The sequence below is a fragment of the Xyrauchen texanus genome, chromosome 40 (genome assembly GCF_025860055.1).
Source record: "Xyrauchen texanus isolate HMW12.3.18 chromosome 40, RBS_HiC_50CHRs, whole genome shotgun sequence".
NCBI lineage: Eukaryota > Metazoa > Chordata > Actinopteri > Cypriniformes > Catostomidae > Xyrauchen > Xyrauchen texanus.
In genome coordinates this window covers 33,028,584-33,040,563 of record NC_068315.1, presented here as the reverse complement: position 1 = coordinate 33,040,563, position 11,980 = coordinate 33,028,584, and the positions used below count along the sequence as shown (strand labels likewise).

Here is an 11,980-nt window from a genome sequence, read left to right as displayed (position 1 = left end):
CTGACATTGACGAGCAGTGACAGACCAATGAGGCTCAGATGAACACACACACACACACACACACACACACACACACACACACACACACGCTCGGCGCCGCTGCGGAAGGACACGCTGATAACAAGACTGAAGCGAACACGAAGGCTTATCACATATTTAAAGATGGAAAGGGAGAAAACAGGACACAGTAACACGGCGAATATCGCTCATATATATATTTTTTGACGACGTAGTTAAGGCGGCAGGCGTGTGTTGCTTAGGCGGCCGCCTTAGTTTAAAAGTGCTGCGGGAAACCCTGTATATATATTATATATATATATATATATATATATATATATATATATATATATATATATATATATATATATATATATATATATATATATAATGTATGCCTCTTTATAACAGTCTATAATTATTTATTATAACATTTTATCTCAAACCTCTTCTATAGCCCTCTTCTGATGCTTCTGATAGAAGGCTACCACAAATACAAAAAAAAAACGTCTTAAAGTCCCTGTGAACCGTAAGTTGCAAACGGCATTTCTCCAGTGTTGTGACGTATTTCCAAGTGAAAGGGAATATTAAACAGAGGGCAGGGTTTTACTTTAGCGCTCCTCATCTCCATCTCGGTTTGAGGGGAGTGGTTAAGCGTTTTCAACCCAAGATAAGTAATACATTTTCAACCCAACCCCGAATGACGTCATTAGAAAAGGAACGCCATTCCAGACCGGAAGTAACTTTTTTGGATTTTGATTAAAGAACACCACGGCAAACAATTTTTTTTTCTGTGCATTAACTTGCATGGACTAATTGTTCACCACAAGACTAGAATATGCACTAACAAAGTAAATAAAGTATAGTAAGTAAATTTTGATTTCATGTCGACTTTAAGTTGATAAAACAATTTTCAAAACCAGCTTCTGAGTAGCATTATACTGTTGCAGTTTTCTTTAAATGTTTTGAAAGTTAGGGCACTGTGGTGACAATATTTTCTGAGACTGTGAATCTTGTCAACATAGTAGGGGTAAAAAAAATATTTATTATCCCCCCATAACACATATCATTTATGTTTTTTTTTAACAGATGCCTACTCTAAAGGATTGCTACATGTGCAGTAAAAAAATTGGAGTAGCAAGCAAAACATGTCAACACTGTAGTGCCAAGCAGCCATATAAGCAAAAGCTTGAGAAAAGAAAGGAACAGCTTTCCCAAGAATGGAAAGACCGTCAAAAAAAAAAAAAAAAAAAAAACAGCAGTGTGAACAAAGTTTATGATGCAACAAATCTACTGGTAGGTTTATCTTTCAGATGTTAGTCATAAAATAGTAAGTAAATAATCCCTGATCTTTAGCTTTTACACATGCATTTGTTATATTTATATACAGACGCTTCAGCAATTCTTTTTTCAGTGCAAACTGACTGAGGTGTAACATCTGTGTGTTTTTCCGGTGTACTCAGGTCTGATAAAGAACACTAAATTGGAAGTTTGGCATAACATAATGAAAAATAATTCGTATAGACCAGAGATGTCCAAACTCGGTCCCAGAGGGTCACTGTCTTGCATTGTTTAGCTCCAACTTCGGGTTCGGGAGTGTTTAAGTGGGGTTGGAGTTAAAATCTGCATAGTGGCCCTGCAGGAGCAGGATTGAACACCCCTGGAATAGAATTTAAAAGTACTGTAGTATCACAATAACTAAAAACCCATTCAAGCAAATTTCAAATGCATAGACAAGAAGCCAAAACTTGAAAAGGAACATTTTCATTTTTGAATCAGACTTTTTAAATCTGTCGCTACCCCTTTTCCATATACAGTATGATGGTCTCTGATTGTTGCAGTCCTTATAGATATGTGGATTAAATATAAACTAGAGCTGTCAAATCGATTAACCGTGATTCGTTTAATCTAAAATTAAAGTTTGTAATATTGTTTACACACACACACACACACACACACACACACACACTGTGTGTGTGTGTGTGTGTGTGTGTGTATGTTATTCGATTTGACAACCCAAATATACATGTGTTAATTATCTCTGAACTCTCAGTGAATTCAAATAGTTTACTCTCTCTCTCTCTCTCGCTCTCTCTCTCTCCGCATGTGCGAGCGATTGCGGAGCGAGTGAGAAGCGTGTGGTGAGTTTGAGTGTGATTTCTAACTTTTTCTGTAGTTTGTTTGTTTGTGTTTTTTGTGTGTTATTTTGGTGTAAAAGAGCAGTTTTCTTTAGAGAAAGTTGTGGGAGTGCTCCCGGCGTCTTTTTTTGCCGGGAAGCATGGCTGCTTCAGGTGTTACGAGTAGTGATGGGCTAACTCGGCGTCATGATTAAGATTTTGGGTAAATGCAGTGTAGAGGAATGCGCTTTAGCGGTTGGCAATGTAGTTGGTTGCAGCGCTGTTTCTGCTTCTAAAATGAACAACGCGATTGTTCTATTTTTAAACACGATCGAAAAAGCTAATGAGGCTGTTCAAAAGGGAGTCGTGATTAATGATACTCTTACACCTGTACTTCCTCTTAGTAGTCCTTCCAGAAAGATTGTTTTGTCAAATGTTCCTCCTTTTGTTTCTGATGCAAGTATCGCTAAAGCATTGTCTGCTTTTGGTAAGATAGTCTCTCCCTTTAGGAAAATTGCCCTTAGCTGTAAATCACTCTTGCTGAAACATGTAGTATCTTTTCGGAGACAGGTCTACATGATTCTGAAAAACAATGCTGACGAGCTGAACCTGTCTTTTAATGTTAAAGTCGAGGATTTTAGCTACACTGTTTATGCAACGTCTGAAAGCATAATTAAATGCTTTGGCTGTGGCAAAATTGGCCATCTTATACGTGCGTGTCCTGATAAAGCGGATGAAAATGCGACTGTACAGACAAACTCTCAGAGTAATGTTGCTGAAGCTGTGTCTGTCACAGAGGATGTTGTGGCTCCTGCTGCTGTCGAGTCAGGTGCTGGTTGGTCGGTTGGGAATAAACCCACTATGGCTGAGGTTACTGCGGGTGGTTTCTCTGTACCTGGTCTCATGGTTTATGAGACGGGTAAATCTAAGCAGTGATATCACTGTAACTAGAGATAAAATGACACCTACTGATAAACAGGTCAGTGAGGGTGTTGGTGAATTGGAGATGGAAACAGAATCAATCTTCAAAGTCCCTATTAAAAGGAAAAAAGTCTATCAGAGCAAAGACATTAAACAAGTAAAAAAAAGACAAAACTGAGGCTGAAAACTTAGTCTCCGATAATGACAGTGATTCCACGGATTCCAATATTTCTGATTGTTCTTATCTTTCATCGCAAACTGAAAATGAAAATCAGACAATAGTATATAAAGTTGAGGAAATTAGCAAATTTTTGAAAGAAACAAAAGGTCTACCTGGAGTTCAAGTTGAAGATTACTTCCCTGATCGCTCAACTTTTATTAATGATGCAAAAATTCTAATGAAAGAAGGAGCTTTTGTAGATAAAGAAGTTTACCGTCTCAGAAAAATTGTGAGTAAACTGAGAAAGCAAAGCCTTAATGATGAAAAACAAGATATGCTGTAACTTATTTTTTCTGGTAGAAATATTAGCCTTGCTGACTGTTTCTTTTAATTACTTAAGCCCATGTCTTTTTAAAACATCATTTTTTATGAGAGATTTTAAAATCGGAACCCTCAATTTAAATGGTGCTAGAGACAGTCAGAAGAGAATGTGTTTGTTTGAATTTATAAAACAAAAACATTTTGATGTTACCTTTGTTCAAGAATCACATAGTGACTTAAAAAATGAGGTAGACTGGAAAAAAGAATGGGATGGGCAAATTATTTTGAGTCATATGTCTTCTAATAGTGGAGGAGTAGCTGTTCTGTTTTCAAAGAAATCATTACCAATTTCTTATGAAATAGAAGAAATAGTTAAAGGCCGTTTTTTAAAAGTTAAAGCCAAGTTTGAAAACACTATAATGAATTTTTTAAATATTTATGCTCCCACAAAAGGGGCTGAAAGAATAGCTTTTTTTGATGTAATTAGTGTTGTTATGAAAGATTTAAACCCAGATGAATTATTGTTCCTTGGTGGAGATTTTAACTGTACTGAAAATGATAAATTGGACAGGAATCACTTAGAGCCACATATTACCTCACAAAAAGCTCTCACACAATTGATAAGAGCTTTTGATTTATGTGATGTTTGGAGGAATGTGCATCACAACCACAGACAATATACTTGGGCACATTGTAGAGATAGTCTCATTTCTATGGCAAGGCTGGATAGGCTTTATGTGTTTAATTATCAAGCAAATCTTGTTAGAGAATGTAAAATAATTCCAGTTGGTTTTTCAGATCACTGTTCTGTTGTCTGTAATATGTTTATTAATTCTGTGCATTTAAAGAGTGCTTATTGGCATTTTAATACATCTCTTTTAAATGATAAAAAGTTTATTGGAATTTTTAATTTGTTTTGGGAAAATTTTAAGAAACAAAAACAGTTTTATACTTCTTTGCAACAATGGTGGGATTGTGGAAAGGTCCACATTAAACAGTTGTGTCAAGAGTATGCTCTTAATGTCACTAAAGAAATGGCTCAGTCAATGAAAAAGCTAGAAAATGAAATCATAGAACTTTTGAGTACAGCTTCTACAGGTTTGTAGATTGTTTGATTTGAATTGTTTTGAAAGCAGCAAATCCAAAAAATGAATTGCTTGCAGACTTATTGGGTATGAAAGCTCAAGGGGCGTTAATCCGTTCCCGTTTTCAAAACATTTCACAAATGGATGCACCATCTAAATTTTTTTTCAATTTAGAAAGAAAGAATGGCCAAAGTCGCATCATTCATTCATTACGCTCTGATACAGGGAAAGAGCTTACTGAGCCTAGTGAAATACGCAAACATGCTGTTGTTTTCTACTCAAACCTGTACAAATGTGAATTGTCTCAAAGAGAAGATGATGACTTCACTTTTCTTAATGATCTTCCGAAGATTGATGAAGAGTCCAATTCTATGCTTGAACAATCTCTGTCACAAAATGAATTATACACTGCTATGATGAGTATGGAAAATGGAAAGACTCCTGGCATTGACGGGATTCCTGTTGATTTTTACAAAATGTTATGGCCAGTGATTGGTGAAGATTTCTTTTTGGTTTTTAATGACAGTTTGAATAAAGGATTGTTACCGTTAAGATGTAGAAGAGCTGTTATTACTTTGTTGCCTAAGAAGGGAGATCTCCAAAACATAAGTAACTGGAGACCGATTTCTCTTTTATGTACAGATTATAAAATTGTGTCAAAGGCTCTAGCTACAAGGTTAAGTCAAGTTCTGAGTCAAGTTATACATTCCGATCAGAATTATTGTATACCCAATAGGTCAATCTCTGACAACATATCATTGGTCAGAGATGTTCTAGAGGTTTCAAGGTTATTTAGTGTTAATGGTGGTCTAATTTCGTTGGACCAGGAAAAAGCCTTTGACCGTGTAGAACATGCATATTTGAGAGATGTTTTAGAAGCTTTTGGTTTTAGTCAGAGTTATATAAATATGATTGAGGCCATGTATCATGACATTGAGAGTATACTCAAAGTCAATGGTGGTTTGAGTGCTCCTTTTGAAATTCAAAGGGGAGTTAGACAGGGATGTGCCATGTCGGGAATGCTATACTCACTGGCCATTGAACCTCTGCTTCATAAGTTAAGAACTGAGCTGAGTGGTTTTACTATTCCACACTGTAATGTCACGTTGCACCTTTCAGCTTATGCTGACGATGTAGTTGTTTTTATATCTAGTGCTGATGATATTGAAAAATTAGAGATTATTGTTAACCGTTTTAAAATTATTTCTTCTGCAAAAGTTAACTGGGGAAAAAGTGAGGCCCTTTTAATGGGTAATTGGAGTAGAGAAACTCCCAGTTTACCTGGAGGTTTAATCTGGAAGAAATACGGATTTAAATATCTTGGTATTTTATTAGGTAATGAGAATTTTGTTCAAAAGAATTGGGATTGTATGTTAGAAAAAGTCAAAGGGCTTTTACAGAAATGGAAATGGCTACTTCCCAAAATGTTGTATCGAGGTCGTACGCTTATAATTAACAATCTGGTGGGGTCCTCGTTATGGCATAAACTTGCTTGTGTTGATCCTCCTGTTGGACTTTTGCCTAAGCTTCAAGGAGAAATGGTTAATTTCTTCTGGGACAATTTGCACTGGACACCCCAAAGTGTTCTTTTCCTGCCAAGGGATGAAGGAGGTCAAGGCTTCGTAAATCTCGTCAGCAGAGGAGCGACTTATCAGCTACAGTTCATTCAGCGTCTATTGATGGGACCTCAGAATTTAGTGTGGAGACCATTAGCACAAACTATTTTAGGTGGAGTGAATGAAATGGGACTTCATGCTGCTCTTTTCTTAACAGATAATACTCTTCTGAATTTGACTGGACTACCTTCTTTTTACAAAAGTCTTTTTAAAGCATGGAGACTTTTTAAAAATAAATGGACAGAGTCAGCTACACCTCTTTTCTGGTTGCTTGAGGAACCTGTGGTGTTTGGGAGTCGCCTTGATGTGTCAGGAGATGACGTGCCAGGGCTAAAAGACTTGCTTGTGTCAAAGAAATTACTACAATTGAAAGATATCATTGACAAAGCAGGACCTGAACTAAAAAATGCAGAAACTGTTGCTATACATCTGGACATAAGATCAGTGAGATTTGTCAGAAAGTTTCTGAACAAACTGGACTTGAAATTAAACCCCAAGGAAAGAGCTTTACTCGGGAGATACAGTATGGGTGACATTTCCCCTGACGTTAATGACTTTTTTCCAGACATCAGAATTACAACTGATCTTGAAAACACCTCGTATAACAGCCCACTGTTGTGTTTAAATAAAAATGTTGATTTTTGTACAGTTAAAGGAAAGGTGATATACAGATGTATGGTGAAGATAATAAATAAACATACGTTAAAAGACAGAGTTGACACAGTATGGAGAGACAAGCTGGGAATGATAGAGGAAATTAAACCAGAGTGGAGAGTACTATACAAACCACCATTGACTAAAAGAGCAGGAGATCTCCAGTGGAGGATCTTACATGGTGCAATCGCTGTTAACGCTTTTGTGACGAAACTGAATCCCACTGTAAATGATTATTGTCCTTTCTGTTCAGAGAGAGAAACAATATACCATTATTTTATGAATTGTGACAGACTTTCTCCTTTCTTTGATCTTTTAGAATTTTTATTTTCTTTATTAGGGATTTGTTTTACAAAGCAATGTTTTATACTTGGCTTTAAGTATAGTAGACTACAGAAATATAAGTGTCAGTTAATGAATTTTATTGTTGGTCAAGCCAAATTAGCGATTTATAGCTCCAGAAGGAATGAAATAGAACAGAGGAATGCACAACAACTTGTATCAGTTTTTAAGAATATGTTTAAATCAAGAATTCTTGTTGATTTTAATTATTACAAAATGATGAATGCAATCAATGGTTTTGAGATTGAATGGTGTTGTGATGTTGGTATGTGTTCCGTACTAAATGATGAGTTATTTTTTATACGTGAATTAAGGTAGCTAAAATCATGTAGTGTTTTTTGTTTGTTTTGTCGTTTGGCCTTGAAATAACAGTTTTTTTTTTAATAAAGTGTTTTAAAACTCTCTCTCTCTCTCTCTCTCTCTCTCTCTCTCTCTCTCTCTCTCTCTCTCTCTCTCTCTCCTCTCTCTCTCTCTGTGTGTGTGTGTGTGAACTTGTATTTATTTATCATATTCTCAGTTTTATAATTTTGTCTCAATTTCATTCCAGCTCCACAAGTGGGAACTTTTAGAGAGCTTCCCAATCCTTTTCCTTGCCAGGAGAACCTCAAATGGTTTTTCTGCTGAGTGCTTCTGTCCATGGATGATGGATACAGAAGATACTCAGGATGCTTTTCTTACAATAAAGAGGTTGTATGAAAGTCTTCTTAATGGTAATAAACACAAATGTGCAATGCATGCTAAATTTTCACATATTTTATTGCTTATTAGTGCATCCTCAGTTGATTTGAGAATTAATTTGAAAAGACGGTAGTAAGGTTTTACCGGCAGTATATATACATTTGCGCATGGCCAAGCAGACTTTATTTTTTCTCACCTTAGGTTTAAAAAATTTATATAAAAATAATATTCCCAACCTTTTTACATAGGGAAATTACATAAGAAAACTTGAGCGGGTATTATTTTGATAATGTCAAATTGATATTACATTAATAAATACAACTCATACGTGGACTTAAATGTAATAATAAAATAAATAAAACCATAATAAAACTTTATTTTATTTATTTGTTTTTGCTGAATTATTATTGAATTATTGTTATTCTCATGTCCACATCACAGTTTCATTTTTCCAACAGTGGCTATTGCAGATAAAGAAGCGAGCAGCATGGAAGAGCGTTCTGCCGTAAACAGCTCACAGACAGAGACTCCACCAGCAGACCCAGCAGAGTCCACACCTCTGCTCAGCTGTAATGGTAAAATGTCTCATTCAATAGAACTGACATGTTCTTGTACAGCAAACAGTTTTGTGGTCTTATCACCTGTCACACAATAAATAATAGTATCTGTCCAAATGCAGACCCTAAGAGTTACACTCATTAAACTTATTACACTCATAAAATCATAAATGTTTCATCCTTGAAAACAACAACAAAATACGACAAATATATGTTGTTTTATTCTACAATTTCTTTCCATAGATTACTACATTATACTATATTAAGGTGAGCACATTGTATGAACTGTAACTGTACATGGTGGTGTATACTTGCTTGGTCATTCAATTTCACACCATGTATGTCTTTGTGGGGCTGGAATACACTACATGACTTTTGCCCATATTTTTTCCTCGATTCAGAAATTGATGCTAGTTGCCGAAAGTCAGAGCCAGCCTGCACATTCTGGGCAGTAAGATTTCACAGAAAATCAAGTAGTGTATGATAGCCACAGACTTTTATTTTTATTTATTTTTTAGCTTCAGGCTATGATTCCATCCAGGTGAAGGATATCAAACATGTTTTATAATTTAAGACAATTTTTATAACACTTTCCCCCTGTTTCACAGACCTTAAGCCTTGTCTAGTCTAGCCTAGTCCCAGACTAAAATGCATGTTTGAGCTGTTTTAACTTTTCTAGGGCACATTTATAAATTACTTAAATGTCCTAATTGAACTAAGGCTTAATCCTGGCTTAATCTAAACCCTGTCTGTGAAACCGGGCCATATTGTTTTATTTGGTCATGTGTTTCCTAAGCAATGAGGCACATATATTTTAGTTTATTGTGCCCAGAACAGAGGCTACAAGTTGTATAGTGTATTCCAGACTTTAAATAGAGTTTTATTTTAAATGTGTTGATTGCAGGAGCTTATGGAAAGGTTCATATCACAATTTTATTTTTCCAACAGTGGCTATTGCAGATAAAGAAGCAAGCAGCATGGGAGAGCGTTCTGCCGTAAACAGCTCACAGACAGAGACTCCACCAGCAGACCCAGCAGAGTCCACACCTCTGCTCAGCTCTGAGTCTGACACTCTTTTACTTCCTCCTGCATCTGCCTCCTTGGCTTCTCTTGTTTCGTTCACCACCTCCTTGACATCTCCTATGTCTTTATCCATTGCTCCTCCAGTCTCCCCCCTAACTCTTCCTGTTTTCATCTCCTCTCAGTCTAGTCCTTTATCTTCTTCTCTGGCTTCTCCTCTGCCACCCGCCTCTACCCTTTCTACCTGTTCTAAACTGTCCACTGAGCTAGGCAGTCCAGGCCCAGTATCTTCCTCACGAAAAAAAAGACAAATAAAGAGGAAAGCAGATCATAAAGGTATGTGTGGATTTGTTGATTTGAGGATTTTCCTTTTGACATATGAATCAAAGCTATGTTTGATTTTGCAACGTGATTACAGTTTTAGTGCTGAAAGAACAGGGCCTTTCTCATTGTTTTTTGAAAAGGACTGGGTTAGAATTCTACCAATGTACATATTGTAATATTTTCTTTTGCACACATTGCAACATATTTATAGCAAGCTACTCAGTCTTATGACCATACAGTACCCAAACCCTCCTGTTGATCTGAGTGCTTCTATTGTTCTCCTCATCTGTAAATTGCTTTGGATAAAAGCATCTGCTAAATGATTTAATGTAAAAATAATTATAATTAAGAAACATACATTTAGTATCCATCTTATTTTGCACCATTGGAAGTAAGCTATTTTCTTTGAATGTGGAGCCTTCCGATTTATTACCATCTAAAGGTAAATGAATAGAAGAATAACAAAGTGAAGTACATGTGCTATGAACCAGTGTGTTTGGTTATGATAATAAAATTGAAATGTCTTAACAGCTAAAAGTTTGCACAATAAAGCAGCACAACGGACTGCTTTTGTACAGCTTTATTTAATTAATCAATTTTAATAAATTGAAAGCATATTACTCTAGAAGTCAAACACATTGAACAAATGCTGTGGCACTCTTAGCTTTTCTAAGTTAAATATATATGTGTATTTACACTTTACATATATGTATATGTAAAGAATTTTTGTGTTGCTTTAACCATTCCCCGTGTTTATACAAATCATGAAATTAAGTGTCCCAACAGTGTTTAAAAAACATGAATGTAAGATGTAACTGCAGGAATAATAATTACATCTCAGTAACGAGTGACTACTTTATCATGAGCATGTGAGCATTGTAAAAATACAGTCTCCAAACACTAAAATCTGTAACTTCAACAAAAAAAGACAAAAACACACAAGTGTGGTGTGTTATGGGAATTCCCATGTCTCAAAAATTATCATTGCCATATTACTGTAACATCAATGAAAACGGTCCTGTTCATATGTTTACACTAAGCTGCAATTTTGATTTTCCTTTTAAAAATTTGCTTTATCCATGACCCTCATGGTAATGTTTAGAAGATGTTTGTTGAACTTTTTCTTTTACTTATGTCTGTTACAAATTATAACCATATTTTATTTTTTTTCAGAATGCCCCATGCATAAAGAATCAACCAGTTTCCCCTACAAAAAAATTTTGAGGAAAAGAATCAGGGAGGTTTGTTTCAAAAAAACATTTTAAAATACTGAAATAATGAACAAACAAAAAAAACACATTCACAATAACAATATTATTTTGCTATTTTGTATGTTGTAATTCCAATGTAATTGCAAAAAACATGACCAAATATACTAAATAATTAATGTAAGGTTTAGGTATTCATATAATTCTTGTTATAATGTTCAACTGTGGATTTTAATAAGAAATATTTTACGTCACAATTTAAGTTGTGCAAATTTAAAATCTTGACCATAGCAATGGTTGTGTGACAAAAATAAAAACTACTGTTCCATATTTTACAAAATTGTATTGATAATATAGTAATAAAGTTATTGAATTATGCTAATAATTAAAGTTTTATTATGCTTATTATGATAGACTTAGTCCCACTAACTATTAATTTCACTTGGATTTAATGTTGTATTTACCGTTCAGCTGATGTATGATTGTAACTTCATGTGTTGTAAGTAAATGTCATTAACATTAACCCATGTTTCTTCTGTTTCTGCTGTTTCTGCTAAGGGTCATGCGGAGGTGTTGGTGCAGTGGCATTCTTGCTCTGGATGGTATGGATATTATTTGAAGTTTACTGTATTGTAGAAAATTGACAGAACTAACAAAAATACAAAAAATGTTTATATAAACATTAGAGAAAAATAATAAACATTACATAAACATTTATTCAGTTTTAACTGAAGTTGCAGTTTGATCAGGACTTCAGACTTCAATGTAATATCATTTGAAATGGGGTGTGCTTTTTATTTTTATCTATTCTTTAATGCTTTCAACCACTCTTTTTTTATCAAACCTTTGTTGAGAACTGCATTTGTTTTTGTCTTGAACAACGAGATTAAAATTGATTGGGAACACAATCAAATGAGTAAAAAATGTGCTACTGTCTGACACATTCTGAGTGTAGTGTGAATAATTAAATCCTCTGCTTA

At 35.0% G+C, this 11,980-nt stretch overlaps 1 protein-coding gene across 1 annotated transcript; it reads left to right on the top strand.

Moving 5' to 3' along the window:
* Positions 1–2,690: 2,690 nt before the first annotated feature.
* Positions 2,691–11,636, top strand: LOC127633349 (uncharacterized). Its single transcript, XM_052112386.1, has 5 exons — positions 2,691–3,033; positions 8,350–8,466; positions 9,397–9,804; positions 10,966–11,033; positions 11,559–11,636. Exons 1-5 carry the CDS (start codon positions 2,691–2,693, stop codon positions 11,634–11,636), a joined length of 1,014 nt encoding a protein of 337 aa, XP_051968346.1.
* The last annotated feature ends 344 nt before the right edge of the window (positions 11,637–11,980 follow it).